The following is a 22302-nucleotide window of genomic DNA, read 5'->3' as shown; positions in this document are numbered from 1 at the left end:
GTGCACCATATGTTGATGATGAGCATATGATGCCTTGCCTGAAACATGACTGCAAGAACCCTCTTAAGGTGGATAGACAATCCTAACAGCCTAAACATCAAGATGGGCAGAAAATCAGATTAATTTTGAAAGAAGAAGAAGAAGAGCAAACTAGCAGAAGCAAAGTTGCATTGCAGAAAAACTAAGCATATCGCGATGTTGCCAAGGGTTTATGACTTTTGGTCGGACCTTTGGTCGGGTTGGCATCCATACAACCAGATCGTTTGCAAATGCCTGCAGCTTCCACCATTAGATTGTGGTAAATGGATGTTGCAGCATTTAGCATATATGGAAACAACAAAATATAGTTACATTCTGAAAAGATGTAAAAGAATGCTACTACAATGATGTGCGCACCAAAACATTCCTATTTGTATGTGGTGCTTGAGCATTCTGATGACGACCATTGGTTTCATGGCCACCAATAGGGCTGTTGTGGGCTTCAGTGGTCTGGAAATTTTGCAGTCATCAGCTCAAAACAGAACAATGATCCAGATAGACTAGATTCTCAGAGTGGTGGAGTCATTCTCAACCGTCCATTCCAAAATTCCAGTAAGTAGGTTTCTCAAATAAACAACCATCACAGACTGTGCCTCCAAGTAGGCATTTCAGAGGCTAAAATGGTATTCAAAAGTCGCAACCCTCCATTCCAGATTTCTCATATAATAACGTTTCTCAAAAAACGATACGACGGTACTGTTGGTGCCACTAAAGCACTGGTCTCAATAATAAAAAGCATAAAAAAGGGCAACAATTCACCAAAATTCCTCGCAAGATTAGATAACTACCTACCTCCCAAACGCATTGAAGATTTCTTGAAAAGAGTCTAAGCCTTGAGGCGTCCATAGAACTTCTGCTTCTCCTGAGTGGTCTGGAAACGGCCGTGACCGAATTTTGAGGATGTGTCAATGAATTTGAGCTTGATATCCTCAAGAGCAACACGGGAAGTCTGCTTCAGCAGGGACTGGCGAAGCGTAACCACCCTCTTTTTGGGCCCCACACAGCAGCCCTTGATAAGAAGATAATCATCCTTCACCACACCATAGTGAGGGAACCCTCCCATGGGAGTTATATCCTTGTCCGTCCTATTCAATCAAAAGAACTGAAATCAGAAAACAATACAACCAAGGAAAACAAACACATTTCAGGGCTAGTAGATGACGACTTGGTCTGCAGTTCATATTTCGTCAACCAATTCTTCCTAGTTCACATCTTTGTTGAAAGAAATTCTTTTGTAATTCCTTTTCAGGTAAGGATATGACGACTTGGGTCCCCGGTTCATATTTCGTCGACCAATTCTTCCTAATTCACATCTTTGTTGAAAAAAAAATATATCTTTTGTAATTCCTTACATAAGGCTTAAGAAGATACCGGAATCCCGCCTACACAAGCAAATTGTTGATATAACTCCAAAATGGCAATTTCCCTTGACCTAATCTTTTTTTTTCCTCCTTATCATTAGGGGAAAGACGAGAACATTTCAGGGTAGCAAGTCCTGCCTATTATTTGAGAAAAATAACACTTGAATCCACTAAAAAATATCGGTTTTTTAAAATCAATGTTTTGAACCCAAAAAAAATAAAAATGCATTGGCCGTCTTCTGCCAGAGAACAAAGCATAAAGTGTTATTCAAACTTTCATAGATTTGGAGTTTGGGTGAATCTTCACAAAGATAGCAACTTGCTCTCTTTCCCACAAAAGTTGTGGGGAAAAAAGAGCAGCTCATTCTCTAAAACCTCAAGCCATACTTTTGACCTTCAAAAGGCAGTTAAGTATTGTGGATTTGATATTCTCTAAGTTATTATAAAATCCAAACTATTTAACCTTTTTTTTTTCATTTTTGAAAGGTGTTGTTAGGTAGGACATGTGGATCCAAATTGTGCCAGTTGACAAACAGGAGAATTCCAATGCATCCTTTTCTTTTCTTTTTTTTTTTGGGGGGGGGGGGGGGGGGTTAACCAAGATCAACAATCACAGCCCTTGGTTTGCTCCACACATAATCAGAGGATGCATTGATGACCCCGATCTTCAATCAACCATTGGATTTTGGACTTTGGCTGGATGATCATATTGCCTGGATGCACAATGCATTTTACAGGGGCCAAACAAGCAAATCAGGGTCACCCGATTGAAAGTGCCGGACTGGTTCTCATATGTGACAGGACCCACCATGTGTATGGTTTGGAAACTACTAAAAAAACTTATTGGGCCCACACGTACAATTCATTGGCCTGAGCAAACTACTAAAAAATTGTATTTTCTCATCCTTCCGGACAGACCACAAAAAACTTAATTGCAAATAAAAATAAAATAAAGCCCATAGAAGGAAAACATGAAATTCAGTGTGTGTGTGTGTGTGTGTGTGTGTGTGTGTAGAGAGAGAGAGAGAGAATAAAAAGGAAGATTTAGAACAAGTAAATAAAGGATTGTAAGCTGACCTGTCAAATTCTGTGACAGCTGTATGGGACTCCTGCCCTGCCTTCCCAAGCTTGTAGATCTTCTTGTTCATTTCGGTACGATGGTGATACCCATTCTGGCCAGCCCTAGCAACTGTGAAGGAGACCCTGGCAGGATGCCAGGCACCAATACAGGCCACCTTCCTCAGACCTCTGTGGGTCTTACGAGGCAGGCGAGTTACACCCCAACGAGTGACCACACCTTCATAACCTTTACCCTTAGTCACCCCAATAATGTCAATCATTTCATCTTTCTGGAAAACAGCATCGATAGGGATTTGCTTCTCAAAGAAGCCATAAGCAAAGTCCACCTTCTGCGCAATCGTCCCACCATTTACCTGAATCTCCATCAAGTGTGCCTTTTTCTGTTTCAAACCCTTCATCTTCTTTATCTGGTAAAAAAGCAAAGATCATCAATCAGATGTTTGTGGTCATCACTCATATTTAGTTCTGGTGCATGACAGTGACCTTGGTAGATGTTGTGAGGAAAAATAACAAGTTACCGCTTCTCAAATGTAAAATAAGAAATATCACCACTTTTATGGTATTCATATTAAAGGAAAAAGGGAAAAAGCAACTAGCGGTCATGTATGATAGTGAGAATTGCGATGAGTTCAATTTCAAAACTGTAGATATGTACACCTTGAAAAAAGTAATCCATACAAGGTGAGTTTGGGTGGAAAATCAAATTGAATGACTTATTTTTATGCACAAATCAAATCGAATTACCATTAAAAATCAAGTAAAAGCCCAATTGTGATTTCCTTCCATGGCATTCACATATTTACAGTTCCTCTGCTCTGAAATGCAATTATGTTACTTCCAAGTTGGACTCAAAAGCAACACACTGCAATTTCAATGCAACTTCATCATCAGGAATGACCTGGAAGAACCCATTAACTTTTTTATCAAACTGAATGTTCTTTTTTTTTCTTTTTTCTTTTTTTGAAATGCATGAATGTTCTTAATTCACTCCAACATTCAAATGCAGCCTAAAAGTCAATATTGACAACTGAGTATCCATGTTTTTCTTTCCTGTTATAGTGGTCCCAGCAGCAAACTATGAGAAATCAAATGAAATGTAAAATTACAACACCCTAGTAATGCAACTTATCAAAATAGATATAGTATGCACGAACTGTCAGTGGTATGTAACACTGTTCAGCCATGGCAGCATATATTTGAAATGCAAAATTTTTTAGAATGTACTAAGCATGCTTCACTTAACATATGATATCCGAAGTAGTATATTTCAATCGAATCCGATCAACCAGCCAAAAAGTGTCTAATGGGGCTGGCTATCAATAGATTCTAACCAAAGAAAGAAAATTTATAGTTCTTTTTGCTTTGGCTGTTTTTCGGTGCTTTTTTGGCGCTCTTAATAAATTACTGTGTTAGTCTTCAAAAAAAAAATCAATAGGTTCTAACCAGGTTACTCAAGTCACCTAACAACACCCTAGTGAACTGCCAATCAAAAAAAAAAAAAAAAAACAAGCAACTTACATTCAACCAACTATTTCCCCGAGTTGTTGATATTGGGGAATTGACATGTTCGTGGGCAGCTGGAAAACAAAAACCACCTAGATATGGCTCCTAGACTAATTGCATGTTCAAAATGCCAAGTTGGTAATGGTTAAAGTAATCTCAAACACATTAAAGTTAGGCACATATATGAGTGGACAAGGGGAGATCAAGATATGATTGAAGAAGCATTGAAAATAAAAAAAAATGTTAGAAATTCCTGCCTCAAGAAAACCATAAATAAATAAAAATTGCATATGTAACAAAAGTTTTGCTAGAGAGGCTCAGTACCTCTCTATTTTTTTCTTTATTTCTCTCTCTTTTTTGGTTGTTGAAAAGGTAAAGAAATTCATTAAATTAAAAGTGGAAAAGAGTTCTGAAAACAAAGGACACATTCCCCACAACAGACACATTAGCCACATGGGTGTTAGCATCACTATCCTCCAGTGTAAACAAATTGTTTAGCATGGTGTAACTGACCAAAAAAAAAAAAAACCCCCGAGGGATGCTATTCCCCTCCTGTAGCCCAATTAATCATTTCAGGGACCACCCCTTCAAAGCTCAGGAGCCTCTTTAGAGATGGAGTCCCCCTCATCTCTAGCATCATCTCCGTACTAGCAGCACAATTCTACCGCAATCTGAACATTTCATCAAATCAAATGCAGATAGGACATCCCAAAATCACTGGTTATTTGACAATCCTGGTCGAATGGGTGCCACTTTCGCCCATGGAACATGGTTCACAGCTCAGTATCAGTGTTATCAGAATCGTACGATTCACCGATTCATATCGTATCGTATGGGTGTACAATTTCAATCATACACCCAAATCGTAAATCCCAAATAATCTTATGAATCATACAATAACCATACGAAAATGGTATCAAACCGTACGATAATCGTAGTTTACATAAATGGGCCAAAATTTACTTAAAATCGATTTTAAAATTTTTTTATTCAATTTTCTTCTTTCTATGCACCCTTTTGCTCATAAATCATGAAAAATGCCTCCCCTATTAAATATATCCTCTTTTTTTCTTTTGAGAGGGAGAGGCAGGAGAAGATTTAGGGATTTTGATATTCAAAAACCCAAAACAAAACAAAAAATCAAGATACTATTCACAATGGTTTCGAATGCCATTTTTTCTAACATGATTCTACACTTAAGAAAGGTACAAAAGAAAGAAAAAAAAAAATTTATTAAAGGACTCTTGTATGTTTTTTAAGGTAAATTTTTCGAAAGACAACCAAAGAAAAAAACGAAAAAGACAAGAATCCTTTAATATCATGTTTTTTCCTACACTTAAGAAAGGTACAAAAGAAAAAAAAAAAAATTATTAAAGGACTCTCGTATGTTTTTTAAGGTAAATTTTTCGAAAGACAACCAAAGAAAAAAAACGAAAAAGACAAGAATCTTTTAATATCATGATATGTATACCATATACATTTTCTCAATTGATAATATCAAGATATGTATTACTTTTTTGGTACATGTTGATGGGAAATAGATGATTAATGAGTTTTTAATCTTTTCTGATTTACTTATATTTTCATTTGTTTTTTATATTATATTTTTTTTTAAATCTTACAATTTACAATTCGATTCAACCCCTTCTACGATTTGCAGATTTGCGATACGATAATGATTTTGACAACATTGCTCAGTAACCCCTTTTTGCAAGGATAATTGTTAACTTCTATTCAAGAGAAAATAAAATACATAGAAAAGGCAAAACAAAATAAAATGGAATTGCATTGCTCACCGTACATTTGCAGGCCACTATTGCAACAACTAAGATAGTTCACCTGCTGGCTTACCACATGATGGGGTTATTTCTCAAAATAAAACCATACCAGCCGTTGCATCAGCATTGTCCAAACTAACGGTTAAAAAAGTTGGCAAAAAAAGAGTAGACGTCTTTCTTTACAGGCAGAGAATACAAATAGCTTATAAAGGTATAGAGATGAATACCATCAACCCATCACTTATCTTAGGATCTAAAAAATGAAAAAAAAAAAAAAAAAAAAAAAAAAAAAAAAAAAACAGGCAAGCTTCAACTCTAGAAGTCAAAATAATACAATACATTTCTATAGGTTTCAGGGTTTTTCCATTGGAAACAACATTTCACAATGGTTGTTGCACCCTCAACATGATTCATCGATTGTGGTTCTCTGTTGGGAACCAAATGATTAACCTTAAATCAAGGACCATTAGTTGAAAGGTTTAAACGATGTCTACAGCTACAATCTGAAGTATCCAACTGATCATTGCCTACATTGCATCTTAGGACCATTGCAGAATGTCTAGCTGCACGCACATGGATATACCAATAGAAAGAGTTTACAGTTGAGTGGGAGTTTGTCTTCGGAATGATGAGGATAAAGAGAAGATGCATGAAGTTCCTTATGCTAATGTCATGAATGGTCGACTAATGTGTGTTCGATCCAATATGTTACATCATTGATCTTTAGAGTCATATGTATCCAACCCAAGTTTCCGACATTAAAAACCTGTCAGGTACCAGAGACTTCATGTTGTATTACCAAGGCATTGGTGTGGTGACACATTTGCAAATATAGAGGCTGGAAGAAGATAGCAATAGATCTGTATTTGAATATATTTCTTGCAAGGCAGAGGAGTTCTGGTCAAGCAAGCAGTATCAACTGCACTCTCACCAACGTTGTATTACCAAGGCATTGATGTGATTACACATTTGCAAATGGAGAGGCGGCCAGGAAGAGGAGCTCTAGTTAAGCAAGAAGCAGTATCAACTGCACTCTCACCTATGGTGTCATGAATTTGCCCATAGTGTGGATTTAGGCAGTCTTCATAATGATGAAGAGGCTAATGCTAATGCCCTGGGTACTCTCATGTATGTGACGTTGTGCACTCGACCCAATATATGGTGACGTTGGTCTTTTGAGTTGTTTCCAATCCAAGTTCTCAGCATCCACAGGGAGTGGAATTGATCGCCCTTAACTTCAGGGACTAAAGACTTCATAATGCCATACCAAGGCATCGATCATAGTTCAAGGACAATATGATTTCCTTGATGCAACATACGGACACAACAAGGGCATTGACCAATCTACATTCGGATATATTGTGGGGGAGCTGCTATCTCATGGTAAAGAAAGCAGCAGTATTCATAGCACTCTCAACAATGGAGTCCAAATATATCACCATTTTTTTCAAGATGTCACGCACAACCTTTTCTTTTGTCATAATGACGAATATATTAAGAGAACTACAAGGAAAGCAACCAAATAAATTTACAACATGGAAACGATGATCATTTAGTAAAGTTGGTGCATATTAAAGGTAAATATATGGAGTGACAGAATACTTTTTTAGGGAAAAAACACCATGTTCTGGCAAACAAGTTTGAGGATTATATGAGGAAAGAGATTGGATTTACATAAAATGAGGGGTACCAGCTTTAAGTAGAAGTACCTGGGTGTGAGCCAAAACACGAATAACAGATGCGTACTTCTTCATTTTCTCTAGTTGTGACTGAATGTCTTTCTTTCCTTCCTCACTTTCATATTTCTTCGAATACTTCGTAAAGGCCTTCTTCTTGGATTTGCACCAGTTCTTATAGAATCTCCTCCTCAGCTCCTCACTAAGATGTTGAGCCCAAACAGTGTTCAAAGAACGAAGGCCACGAGGCGTTTTCACATAAGCCACCACCCCAACAACAATCATCGGTGGAGTTTCTACGATTGTCACAGCTTCACATGTCTCCTTCTTGTGAAGCTCTGAACCAAAAAAAAAAAAAAAGACGGCATATAAAAACTTTCCAATAAAATGCTCCAGAGTCCAGATTGAATACAAACCTATCATCATCATTAGACATGGACAGATAGAAGACAGCATAAGACATTTAATTGAAATGCACGACACTAATCTGCACCCCTGATTCATAGCTGCACACTTTGTTCTTCCTTTTGGTAATAAATAGTAGCGGTGTACTTTCTATTAAGAAAAGCAGATATGAAGGGTTATATGTACCACTATCTTTTATGAATATAAGAGTATCACTATCTCTTTTTTTCTTTTTTTTCTTATACCACTACTCATAAATAGTGCCTTTCTAATTTTATTGCCTGAAAGTTCTGAACAGAGAATAATGCAACAAAAATTAGAATTTCCTGAACATTTCATTTCAATAAGTACTAGTAGGAGGTTGGGATATGGTAGCTTTCATGATAATGTCTCACTTGCCTCGTGAGTCAGGCCTTAATTGGCATTTGCATTTGGATTCCTATTATTCTAGTAAAAAGTTCATGTTACCATTAAAGCTTCTGTTAATATTTTCTTTTACACTGAATCCATACGAAATCAAACAACAGATGAATAACTAATCAGAAGCGATGACTTCACAGCAGAAAACTAATGAAGAACTAATAAAAAAGGAACTTACTCGATCCAGGCTTTTCAACTTCTCTGACAATGTGCGTCATTCCAGCCTTGTACCCAAGGAAGGCTGTGAGCTTGCAGGGCTTGCTTGGGTCATCCCTAGGGAAAGACTTCACTGCATCATCAAACCAGGCTCCATAAGACCAAGCATAAAAGGGCAACATTTTATTATATACCTATGCTCCACCAAAGAGAGGTTAAGATTTAAAAAAACAAATGTAAGCTTGAGCTGAAAAGAAAGAATCCATCATGTTTATGTTTTGACAAAACATGAACACAACAATAAGAAATAAAAAAGAGAACCCCCCCTTATACTGCAAAAAGATGAAGAGACAAAAGGCAAAAACATTGGTGAAGGCTGATTACACAACACAGGACAGAGAGAAAAAGGTGTCATGAGAATAAAACAAAATAAGATGGCTTGGAAAGAAAATTATAATAACGAAGCTTGCTTGCTAATTCCATATGCATGTATAGGCCAGCCCATTGAGAACACAATCAACTTGCCATGATGGGACATGCATCAAACATCAGAGCTGCCCATCAGGTGGAACCCAACATCTAAATGTTGTCCCAAGAATCAGGCCGGTCCAGTTACCACAGGTCCAAGACATTCTAAACAAATGGACAGCTAACCAAGTCTTCCAGCTATCCATTCATTTTGTACACTGCACAACCTGATGAGTAGGGCTGTTGACAGTTCAGGTTCTATAGTACCATACCCAGGCCCGGTCCCTTTGGGACCAAGTCTAGGTCTTGAAGTCCCAGACCACAGATCCAGGACATACTAAACTAATAGACAGCTAACCAAGTCTTTCAGCTATCCATTCATTTTGTACACCGCACAACCTGATGAGTAGGGCTGTTGACAGTTCGGGTTCTATAGTACTATACCCAGGCTCAGTCCCTTTGGGTCCAGGTCTAGTCCCTGAAGATTCGGACCCAGGCACCTGGATCCGGATTTGATTGGGTTAAGGCACCTGTCAGGTAGCTATTAGGTCTTTGGATCTAGGCTTCAAGTCAGGTTTGGGACAAATAAGAGCATTTACATGGTTGGCACACTCAATGGATGGATTAAATCACACAAATGTGTGACACTTTGACACAAGCACAGTGAGTAAACAAGCTCTTTTTCAAGCAAGTGGCTTAGCAAACCTTATTTTGTTGCCAAAATCATCAACACGTTAAATACACACAACTGTACCAAAACTAACTGAACCTGACCTGAAACCAACTAGACCCAATGCGACCCAACTTTAACCAGGTCCATGACATGGACCCCAAAGTTAAACCCGACTAGAACTGATCTGACCCAACTTTAACAGGGTCCATCAGATGTTGCTGACGTAAACCTAACTACAACTTTTTAAATGGGTGGAAAACTGAGACCCAAACTCAACCCAATCTTTTACAGGGTCCCAAACAAAAAAGGAACCGGACCTGTTAAAATTGGGTCAGGTCTATCAGGTACTGCAGGTATGGGTACCCATTGACAGCCCTACTGATGAGTACATGCCTGTTTTTTGGGGCCATAACATCCATATGGCCAGATGCACACCATGAACATGATGGATTTTAGCACATATGGTGGTGAGTTAAGAGGCGGGCCTATATAAATATGGATAAGAAAACTGCTACAACATATCACTCAGTAGAGCAAAAAATATTCATGTAATGGTCCATGTAGAAGACACACTTCCATATTGGAAACAAAGAACACCGGCCCCTCGAAAATTGCCAATGAGGGGACATTTCAACTGGTGGCATTTGGATGCCATGGATATTTCAATTACCAAGTATTGCAATGCCTGGATATTGGAACAGTTGTCAATTATAATTTCTTTGTTTGGGCAACTTCTTGTTGTAGGCATTGCAATTCCCAGAAATTATAATGCCCATGTTTGGTTAGGAATCATGCGTGCTATACTGATTATTTATTTACGAAATGCCAAGTTCAATGAACAAGTGTAGCCTGCTGCATCACATAATTAACTACAACTCTCCATGTCAATTGTATATCATGCAATCAAATCAATCAGTAGTTTGGATGTTGCTCATGAGAGCAAAAATTGCATGTGTGCTCCGCAATGGCTAAAGAAATGAATGCCCCAAATTGATCACACTTCCTGTCGTTGATCTACACTATCCATCATGTGGGTGTCCTGTATCGGTATCGGTTGGCGTAACGGTGACCTCCAAAACCGATACGGATACGGGGGCGTAATGGTGATACGGGGGCGTAATGGCCCGTAACGGCGCAAAATTTTTTTTGCCAAAAAAATATGAAAAAATATGGATTAAATCCGGAATATTTTAAGCATTCCAAATATGCATTCATTTATAAATTGGAACATGTTTATGGTGGTGTAACGGTCCACTCTTTAGTGAGAAGTTGTATCGGACTGTCTGATGAATTTATGAACCAGATAACCTGAATTTGACTACAAAATTCATATATTTAATTTTCTAACTATCTACTATCAATGATAGATATATTAGAATGAATGTAATATGAAAATATCTTACATTTAGGTGTTTGCAATTATTTTTGAGGGCCAAAATTCATGCGTAAATAGAAAAAAATATAAAATGGCACCCCAAATATGTAAAATGCACATTAACATGTTCTACTATGATTAACACATCATATGGCATCATTAAAACAGCAAAAGAATCATTAAAAAATGATTTTTTGAATTTTCAAAAAAAGGGCCGAAATAAATGGGTAAATAGAAAAAAATATTAAAAAAATATAAAATGGCACTCCAAATATGTAAAATGCACATTAACATGTTCTACTATGATTAACACATCATATGGCATCATTAAAACAGCAAAAGAATCATTAAAAAATGATTTTTCGAATTTTCAAAAAAAGGGCCGAAATAAATGCGTAAATAGAAAAAAATATAAAAAAAATATAAAATGGCACCCCAAATCTGTAAAATGCATATTAACATGTTCTACTATGATTAACACATCATATAGCATCATTAAAACAGCAAAAGAATCATTAAAAAATGATTTTTCAAATTTTCAAAAAAAGGGCCAAAATAAATGCGTAAATAGAAAAAAATATAAAAAATATATAAAATGGAACCCCAAGTCTGTAAAATGCACATTAACATGTTCTACTATGATTAACACATCATATGACATCATTAAAACAGCAAAAGAATCATTTAAAAATGGTTTTTCGAATTTTCAAAAAAGGGCCAAAATAAATGTGTAAATAGAAAAAAATATTAAAAAAATATAAAATGGCACCCCAAATCTGTAAAATGCACATTAACATGTTCTACTATGATTAACACATCAAATGGCATGATTAAAACAGCAAAACAACCATTAAAAACTGATTTTTCGAATTTTAAAAAAAGGGGCCAAAATTCATGCGTAAATAGAAAAAAATATTAAAAAATTATTAAATGGCACCCCAAATCTGTAAAATGCACATTAACATATTCTACTATGATTAACACATCATATGACATGATTAAAACATCAAAATATATTAAAAAAAGTATAAATACCTATTTTTGACGAATTTCTGAAAAATGGCTCACCGTGCTTTGATTCAAAAAAATCTATAATATAATGTGTTTTTCTATCAAATACCTAGCTAAGGTTGGTCGAAATTAGTAATAGAAGGAGTTAGAAACAGTTTGGAAGCAAGAGGTTTCAAAAAAACAGCAAAAACAGAGCTTTAAAAAAAAGTTACCGTTTCGGGCCCGTTATGGGCCTGTTACGGCCCGTTACACCCCGTAACGGGCCCGTATCAGCCGATACGGGTACAAAATCGGGTATCGGCCGATACGACCCCGAAACGCGTAACGGTTCCCACCGTTACCGTAACCGTTTTGGCACACCTTGAGTTCTCACCCTTGATCGCACATCCTATAAAAAATCACTTCTATTGGAAAATCCTAACCGTCCTTTCAATGGTTACTGAAATGTACACCTATATCTACCACAATACAAATGGACCAATAATTGATCAACAACATCCACCATATGATCCCACCCTTTATCGCCAACCACTATCAAAAAAAACAATTTTGTTTGATAATCTTAACTGTCCATTTGATGGATTATGGAAATGGAATGTCAACAATGTTGAACATATCACAAATGGTCTGATCGTTGGCCTATATTATCCACAATGTGGGTCTCACCTTTAGTCACCCATCCTTCCAAAAAAAATCACTTCCGCTGGATGCCTAAGGAAATGGATGGTCCATGTTGATAATACAAAAAATGGTCCAATCATATCTAGAGTCTAGACCAACAATCATTTGGGTCCCACCCTCAATTGTCAACCCTTCTCAGAAAATCATTGTTTGAATGATCCTAATCTTCCAATCAATGACTAGGGAAATTGGCGATCCATATTGATCATGTTACAAATGTTTCAATCATTGACCTTATGACAACCATCATGTGGTCCCGCCCTCGAATGCCCATCCCTCTAAAAATTCACTTTGATTGGATGATCCTAATCTTCCATGCCTAGGAATATTGATGGTCCGTATTGATCATGCCACAAATAGTTGACTCATTGATCTATGGCATCCATCATGTGGGTCCCACTCTTGATTACCCACCTTTCTCAACAAATCACTTTGGTTGGACAATCTAAACCTCCAATCAATGCCTAGGAAAATGAATGGCCCGTGTTGATCCTACTAAAAAAGGTTCGATCATTGATCTAGACCATCCATCATTTTGGATCCCACCCTTGATTAACCACCTCTTTCAAAAGATCACTTCGGTTGAATGATCCTAATCTTCCTATCAATACTTAGAAATATTGATAGTCCATATTGACTAGTTTTTAAATAGCGGTAGCATGTTGCGTAACATTCAACCCTCTCTAGCGTGTAGTGTAAGTAGCATAGCGTGCAACATAAGCTACATGATACTTCTAGTTCTTAATTTAAAAATAGGAAAAAAATGATAAGTAGTGAGAGGAAAAAACCAAAAAATAAGTATATAAAAATGCCTAAAAGAAGATTCATTCTTTTCAAGTACAAGCATGTTCAAACAAATTTTTAATTATCATTTATCAAAAGGCAATCCACATATAAACCAAATCAAATCATTATCACATCAACAACTTTCTAAGCAAACCGCTTTAATTAATAATCGCTAATCAAAACCACAAGTCACAAGTATAAAAAGAAATTAAAATCACATGGGATTAGAGTATTAAGTGCAAAATACAAAACACAACTATCATTTTTTTTTAAAGTAGCTTACGCTACATAGGCTACGCATGTGCTACGTATGCAACAACCCTATAGCATACACCACAAGGGATTTACGCTATTTGCTAACGCTATGTAGCAAATAGCTACACTACAATATGAATGCTATTCAAAACATTGATATTGACCATGCTACAATTGTTTTAATCATTGATCTATAACATCGACCAAGTAGGCCCCACCCTTGAGTGCTCATCCCTCTCAAGGAAAATAAAAATAAAAATACACTGATCAGTCATTATAATAAGGAATTTAAGCTCAAGGTTGGTCCATGGATTGCATAAGTTCCACCCTACAACCAAAACAAAAGATACTAACAAAGGACATCAAAAGCATCAACAGATCACAAAACAAATAATTTGATGGTCTCAAAACCACTATGCCAATACAATAAGCTAAAATAAAATCCAAATTACCTTTCCCTCTATGACGAGAAGCTCGCTTTCTCGGGAGAAAGCCAAGAGACCCATGCCTGGGGTGCTCGAACTTCCGGTGAGACATCCTTTCACTTCCTCACAGTCCTGCATGATAAGAAATGAGGGAATAAAAAGAAGAGTCCATATACATTTTTGCAACGAATACATGGGAGATTACCCTTCACCATTCATTCAAATGGAAATTAAAAAGAAAAAACTTCTAGTTTGGATAAATCTCTAACGATGGAAAGACTGTCTCTATCTTTGGTTAAGAATATTTTGGAGTTGATTTCCAAGAGATTTGGCACCAAAGGTTCACCACATTAGCCAAAGATTCTTGCTTTGCATGGAAATTTCAGACTTTTGGGCTTTGCAAGGTTTCCCTGCAAAACAGCAGGGCGAGTATTGGTTGATGTGGCAAGCATTCATCCTGCCAAATATTGATTCTTGATAATCAATATTCCAAAAAGATTCTTGTCTGGCCATATATTAAGTAGGACAAATTTTCAACAACTAGATAAGAAAAAAGATTAAACAAAATAGCACATCATTAGGCATGTGGAAAAAAGTAAAATTATTTCCTCATAGAAAGAACTCTATGAACAAACAAAGTTTACAAGCATAACATGGCAAATTTCCCAGTCATTCAGACCCACTTATCAGTAAATAAATAGTAAAAAAAAATAAAAAATACACATTGAAATCATAGGAAATGCACCTTCCAGAAAAAACAAATCAAGATATAAAGACAACGATAATAATTCACAAGAGCATACTTTGGCATCAAGAGTATCAATTGCAGTTCGGTTAATAAAGAATCAATTCCGTATTGAAGAATCTGTTTTGCTTCCAAAATCAGTTACATAGCAAGAACAAAAAGTATTCCACAAAGGTCGGGCCAAGAGATTGTGTGCCGTATGTTCCACTTTTCAGTTTGTACAAGTGGTGTCTTTTGCCCAATGATCCAAACCATTGATATTATTGGACCCAGTGTAAATGGTCCACACACTAAAATCTCTTTGATGGAAAAATCCACACCTTTCAACCAGTGGCAACAAGGCAAATGTTAAGCAATAAATACAGCAACGGCTCCCACACAACCAATTACAAGCCAAACATTCCACAGCTAGGATCTCCCATTCTGGGGATTTTAAGGTGGAGTCATTTGGAGCAAGACCATTTAACAGGCCCACACCAAAGAAGCAGTCTGGATCACAAGAAAGCCTTGGAACCACCACACCATTTCTGGCCACAAAAAATGCCCTTCAACTTGGCCCATCATTGCAAATTTCAACATTCTGAAATTTTCTGCAATTTTCATGTGCTTTAGCATAACAACATTGCTTATAAACATTATGAAACAACATATACTAAAAAACCAATTTTGCATTGAAGCAAAGAACACATTTCTTCAATGCAGAAATTGATATCAATATCAATAAAGCCCACACATTGATATAAAACATATCGGACAATACAAGGATTGTAATAAATCAGACTTAGACGTACAAGAACTCAAGCTGAATCTAAAGAAAATCCATAGCAACTGCATAATAAATGAATAATAATAAAAAGAAGAGCAATAGCCTTTACGGATGTATTGGACACAAATTGCCCCTGCCCATGCCAACAGGAAGTTCCTGCAGGAAGAAGCTGTGGGGCCCACTGTGATGCCTATGAAAAATCCAATCTATCCATCACTTTCACAAGCTCAAAATAGGACAAGAGTCAAAAATTGAGTAGATACAAACTCAAGCGGGCCACATGACAGGAAACGGCCACGGTCCTGGAACCCACCATGTTGTTTATATGTCATCCAGATCATTCATAAAGTTATTGCTTGCTTCTGGATGAACTGAAAACACAAATATCATCCTGATTCACGAATATTCCAATGATGTCTTTCAATCCCAACTGTTTCGTGTCGCATGGTCCACCTCAGTTTTGGATCTGCCTCATTTTGGACTCCTGTCCTATACAGAGCTTGCGAAACTGACAAACAGAGTGGATTTCTCACGGACATCACGGTGGACACCACATCTTATGCCTACAGGAACTTCCTGTTGCTGGGGCACAGGCAATTCGCGACCCGTTTAGATGGCCCGTAAAGTTGAATTTCTATTAGAAATGTAATGAAATTGAGAGAAAGAAAACAGAAAAAAAAAAAAAAAACTAAACTAAATAAAATAAAAAAGCATTTTCCTTGCATACACTTTACATATCGTCATTATGAACGGTGAATAATAGGAAGCATAAAGAAGAAAGTGAAAGGTTCGCGATTCGGTTCATTGGTGCATCCAAACACATCCAAGAACCGAGAACTACAAAACATCATAAACACCCTATATCTCGTATTAGCTTTCACGACAGAAAACGGAAAGAGATGATTTACGAGAAGCTAATATCTAATCAGCGAAGGAGTGTATGAGGAAAATGATAACCCTAGGACGAGGAAAGTGGAGCTCACCTGCGCCGTCTGCCTGCCTATCGTCTCACCCCTCGACCAAAAACCCTACCTAGGGTTTATATAGAGATGAGTTACTCGATGCGCTGTCAGAGTAAGACCATTCATGCTCCTGCTCACCGCCGTTGGACACGTGGCTCTACATTCGCTACAATCCGAAGCGTCCATATCGCGGGACCCAATGTAGATGGAGCATTTTCTCATTATCGGATTGATTGGATGACTCTGGCATCAATGCATATTTCGTGAATATGGACCATTGGCTATTTTCAATTTCGAACTTTCCTTCAAGAGCTAAGTAACGGGAAGGCATACCTGTGTTTGACGCGGATTGCATCCTGAGCTCTATTGGGCCCAACCGTATGTGTCTTATCACCCGTGTGCATCCATTTTATCAACTTATTTTAACGCATCAGGGTATCTAAAACTTAAGTGGACCACACCCTGAGAAAAAGGTAAGGAGAATGACCCCATGATGTTTATTTGTTATTAAATTTGTGCATATAAGTCACCCAAACATGGATGAAGGGTAAATACAAATATCACATTAATTCAAAAGTTTTGGAGCTCCTACCAAGTTTTCAACTATAGGAATTTAATTCTCATTGTTTTCATTAATGTGGTCCATTTGAACTTATTGCTGAATTGATTTGTCTATCTTTTTTTGCCATTCACACGACTTTGTGTGTCGTGTAGTTGATTGAGTCTTTAGAAGCTTAAGAACGAAGACACAAGAGGACAAGAATATTTAGGAGTAAATAAGGTATCTTGGTGAGTCTGACCATTATCTCAAAACAACCTTTGAACCTTTAAATGATCTTGACTTAATACATGAAACTTGTTGATCATCTATTAACCTTAGAAATTTAATTAGAACATGATCAGAAAGGCTATAAGAGGTGCGAAGCTACTATGAAATCATATGCCTAAAACATCATATTTTGAATGTTACTCAATTCCATCAAACGGACCTCGAAGGGTCCTTCATGGAATCGAGTAGATAACTCATGAAAATTCACACGTGGTGTAATGGGATTATGACAGTTACACTATGGAAGCTATGCGAGGCTAAAGAATTAAGGTTATGTCTTGAAGGGGGGTAATTAAGACTAAATAAAAATTTGGTCTTTTAAACTACAATTGTCTACTTAATCTAATCTGCATATTAAGTTAAGTAAGTCAATTAATTCTAAGGCTTCCAAGCCAATAATAGATAGTTCAGTCATATAGATTACAAATGATATGCCAATTATGCAACTACTTTATAAACATGATAATGTACATGTGTGTGTGGAATGTGCTAATTATCAACTCTCAACATTCATTTAATAATGCATGCATATTATGAGACCCGTATCCTAGCCAGTACTGTTTCGTAAGCTTCCGCGATCCTTTCGGTCGAATTCTGGCGACCCACGATGCGTGGATAGCAGTTGTGCGCGATCCTAAGTTGTATCCTGTATTCCAGAGTCGGCTCGACTCGTGACTTTTACCCTAGCGACCATGCCGTCGCCGCGGTTTCGACGCGCGTCTCGCGCGCTGAGGCGATACCCGGGCCAGGAGATGTGGGCCCATGTTCAGTTCGAGAAAACACCGTGCATTTGCAAACCCAAGAAAACATGTCAAATCAATCACATCACTAGTCAAAGTACAACACCCATCCCCAAGTACAATCACCCTCCCCAAAGTCAACACTCTCTCTTACAACCAAGTACACCCATCACTCGCCCATCTCTCTCTCTCTCTCTCTCTCTCTCTCTCTCTCTCTCTCATCTCTCTCCCTCATTTTCCAAACAACCCACGTCCAAGCTTCCATGAGAGAAGTTAGTGTGACCCACCTTCCTACCTCCCATCTCCACCATCTAAAGATTATCTCGACCGTTGAAATCGTTCCCTTGGAGCTCTAAAAGTTATAGGCAGAAGAAGGAAGATGAGATCAAAGGTGGGTGTTCATAGCATTTGGTTTTGATGGTTTGAGGGCCCACTTGTGGTGGGACCCATCTTGATGTATGCATTGTATAGGGAGGGTCATAGGTCTCTCTCTCTCTCTCTCTCTCTCTCTCTCTCTCTCTAGTGATGATGTGGCCCACCTGATTAGTAAATCCATGCCATCCAGCCGTCCATCTGGATGTGCTGGGTAGGGCCGACTCGGATGTATGGGTTTTATTAACTCCATCCATCCATCGAACATGGACCCCACCATGGCATCGTGTGGGGCCCACCTTGTGTTGACGTGTTGCTCCCACACCGTCCAACAGAGGACAGTTCTAGGGCACCTTGATGTAAGTGTTTTATCAACGTTGTCCATTAGGGGCCACGTGTATGTGGGACCCACTGATGTATGGGTTTTATCCACACTGTTCATTACACGGATGTGGGCCACCTTGATACATATGTCGTTTATCCTTGTCGTCCATCTTTCCACCGCATACATATTTCATCCACACCGTCCAACTATTTGGACGGTGGATACCCACTGTGATGTATGATCTTATCTACACCGTCCATCCATTTTACTGGGATGAGCAGGAGCTTTGAGTAACCATCGTGATGTATGGTTCCATCCACACCATCCCAGGTTGGGACGGTGGATCCCCACCATGTCGTCCATCTGTTTAAGAGGTTGGGCCCACCCCACATGTGTGACACGTGTAGTAGGTGGGACCCACCTTGATTTATGTATTATTTATTACCGTCCCTGGTGAGGGACGTGGATACACACCATGATGTATTTATTTCATCCACACCGTCCAGATTGTGTTGGACGGTACTCGACAATGTTTGGACAGTGCTGATTTACATGTCCAATATTTGGACAGTGCTGATTTACATGTATAATGTTTGGATAGTGTAGATTTACATGAACAGTGTTTGGACGGTGCTGTCCAATGTTTGGATGGTACAGATTTACATGGACAGTGTTTAGATGGTGTTGTCCAATGTTTGGACAATGTTAATTTACATAGACAATGTTTGACAGTGTTGATCATCATTAATGAGCCATGTGCCCCATAGAATGATAGTGTACAATGATACACGTGTTACACCTGCAACTATTGAAATAATTTTAGATGTAATCCAAGCTCTCACCGTGAAATGCAAAACCTCCTAGACCCACATCATAGTGGGACCCACCCTGTTATGTATGTTCACGCCGTCCATTTGTGCGGCCCACTTGATGAATATTTGACCATTGGTGCGGCCCATATGATGCGGCCTACTTGATGTATATTGGCCCATTGGTGCGGCCCATATGATGCGGCCCACTTAATGTATATTGGCCCATTGGTTGGGATCATGTGATGCGGCCCATTTGATGTATATGAGGCCCATATACTGCGGCCCATTTGATGTATATAAGACTCATGTATTGTGGCCCATTGTGATGTATGTGAGGCCCATATGACGAGGCCCGATATGATATATTTATGGCCCATGTGCGGAGGCCCATTGTGATGTATATGCGACCCATGAGCGAGGCCCGATATGATGTATTTATAGCACCCCATATGCCGAGGCCCATTATGATATATATGAGGCCCAAAAGTGAGGTTCATGGCGATGTATATTAGGCCCTTGTGTGAGGCTATAAGCCCACGATATGTTCGGCTCTATGTGGGCCACTCCTTAGGAGCAATGATGGTTAACTGTCTATATTGTGACCTTCCCTTTGTAAGTGCTATGGTTTCTTGCTCCTTTGATTGTCAAATTTTATAGTGCCAAAACCATAATCTGTATCTTGTGTTGCACATTGATATATCTGTTCAAGGCAAGGCATCAAATGTACAAGGACAATGCTTCATGTCAAGAACAAAGACCTACTTTAAGAAATGCAAGATCAAGTACATTGTTCACTACTTTAAACTTCAAAGTTCAATGTTTTTAAGCGACATCGAAAGACAAGTCAACTGTTCATACTCAAGACTAAATGTGAAGTACAACTCATGTACTATAAATTCAAGCTTCAAAAGATCTCAAGTACAAGCATCATTATGTGTCGAGATCTCAAGCTTCATGATCTTCAAAGATCGTCTATCATCTAAAGAAAAGAAGGTTCAATGTTCATACATCATGTCCAAGGTATGAAAGACCTTAGATTGACCTTAGGGTAAGTCATTTTGAATACATAATTCAAATTGAATCATTTTATAAGTGTTTAGTCAGTTCTTCGACTAGTCCTGGACTCTGTTCAACTAGTCTTAGCACTGGCTCGACCAGTCCAAGAAATTTCATGACCAGTCCTAAGTTTGTTGCAAATTTTCAGAATTTTTTGTTAAGCCACGACCAATTCTGGAAACTGCTCGACCGGTCGTATGAACAGTACACGACTCGTTCATAACTAGTCTTGCAACTACGACTCAAACTCCAGCAACTATTCCAAGCTCCACACGACCAGTTGTGGATATGTCACGACCAGTCGTGGAGGTCCCACGACCAGTCGTGGATAGCCTACGACCAGTCGTGAAATAGCTTCATCCGATCGCGCTCAAAATTTCAATAATCCATTGGTCCTACGACCAGTTGTAGTGTCCACAGGACCAGTTGTGATTGTGTCTTCTACAACTATAAATAGACGACGATTTTCAGAGTAATTCATTCAATTCAAGTATAATCAATACATCACTCTGAGAGATAAGTTTGTAAACTTCTTAAGCTATATTGTGCATATTTAATATTCTTTTTTATTAGTTTTTTATATTTGATTTTGTATTTTGCATTCCATTCTGATTTGAAAGAGGGATTGAGGTATTTCTACTTCTTGGAATCAAAATCAAATAAAGCTAGCCTAAGGTACGTTGAATCTAAAATCAATTTAGAACCTACAACCATTTCATAAGTGAGTGTGGACATTGAACTTTTATATTCGAACTTCTACTCTGACTTGGTTCTTCCGGGCTGCAATAAAAGGAGAATATCTAGGTATTTTATATTTGTGTAAATCTTCTGTTTTTGGTTTCTTTTGAGATTAAGACATAAAAATCTCATTATTTTGGTTATCTAAGGTGATTCAAAAAACTCAGAGTGTGAAGGGTTTTTTGAATTGTGTAAACCCACTTGAAAGATATAGTTGTGAGGGTTTTAGGTGAACCTGGAAAAACCTATTTTCATAGTGAATGCTAATATCCACTGTGTGAGGATATTAGGAGTGGAGTAGTTGTGTGGCTGTTGTTTAACAGTTGGTGTACACACAGGCAAACTACTATAATTCTTTGTGTTTTGTGGATGTGTGGTTTATTTTGTCTTTTATCATTCAAGTTTGTGAGATGTATTTGTGGATGTGAATGTTGTAATCTTTACATTTTCAGCATTGTGGTGAATGTTGTAATAGTGTAGATTTCATTTCTTGCTGTTTATTTATTTATTTATTTATTTATTCTTCTGTATCAAGTTTGAGTTTTTGATACACAGACCATTCTAGGAATCAGGTTGTCTTACCATAAACCATTGATTTTTGGTGTAAGGTTGTCCTTAGAATAACATTTGTATCAATCTTTCAATACTCATACATTTGAGGTTGTATTTAATTTCAGTATTGTGGATTGTTCATAATGCTATCTTTACTTTAATTATTTAAATTTCGCTGTTATCATTTTAATTTGGCATAATCCTATTCACCCCCCCCCCCTCCCTCTAGGACATATAGCTCAGCTTTTTTAAGTGGTATCAAAGCCTAATAGCTCATTTTAATTGTTATTTCTTTTTAATTAATTTCCTGAGC

General features: G+C 37.8%; 1 protein-coding gene across 1 annotated transcript; it reads right to left on the bottom strand.

Annotated features, from left to right (window-relative positions):
- Positions 1 to 551: 551 nt before the first annotated feature.
- Positions 552 to 16706, bottom strand: LOC131235515 (large ribosomal subunit protein uL3). The gene is made up of 6 exons (XM_058232711.1): positions 16587 to 16706; positions 14120 to 14224; positions 8441 to 8551; positions 7471 to 7775; positions 2478 to 2887; positions 552 to 1124 (listed from the first exon to the last, which is right to left on the bottom strand). Exons 2-6 carry the CDS (start codon positions 14202 to 14204, stop codon positions 866 to 868), a joined length of 1170 nt encoding a protein of 389 aa, XP_058088694.1. The 5' UTR covers positions 14205 to 14224; positions 16587 to 16706; the 3' UTR covers positions 552 to 865.
- Positions 16707 to 22302: the final 5596 nt, after the last annotated feature.

Source organism: Magnolia sinica, chromosome 19 (genome assembly GCF_029962835.1).
Source record: "Magnolia sinica isolate HGM2019 chromosome 19, MsV1, whole genome shotgun sequence".
NCBI classification, from domain to species: Eukaryota; Viridiplantae; Streptophyta; class Magnoliopsida; order Magnoliales; family Magnoliaceae; genus Magnolia; species Magnolia sinica.
The sequence above is the reverse complement of the archived record's forward strand: the minus strand, read 5'-3'. Positions and strand labels throughout refer to the sequence as shown.

Excerpts from the sequence above, each read along its gene's own strand:
- LOC131235515 (XM_058232711.1), bottom strand. The coding sequence starts at position 14,204 with ATGTCTCACCGGAAGTTCGAGCACCCCAGGCATGGGTCTCTTGGCTTT. Across the intron at positions 8,552-14,119 it reads TTCTCGTCATAGAGGGAAAG|TGAAGTCTTTCCCTAGGGAT; the intron begins GTAATTTGGATT and ends TTGATGATGCAG. Across the intron at positions 2,888-7,470 it reads GTGTTTTGGCTCACACCCAG|ATAAAGAAGATGAAGGGTTT; the intron begins GTACTTCTACTT and ends CTTTTTTACCAG.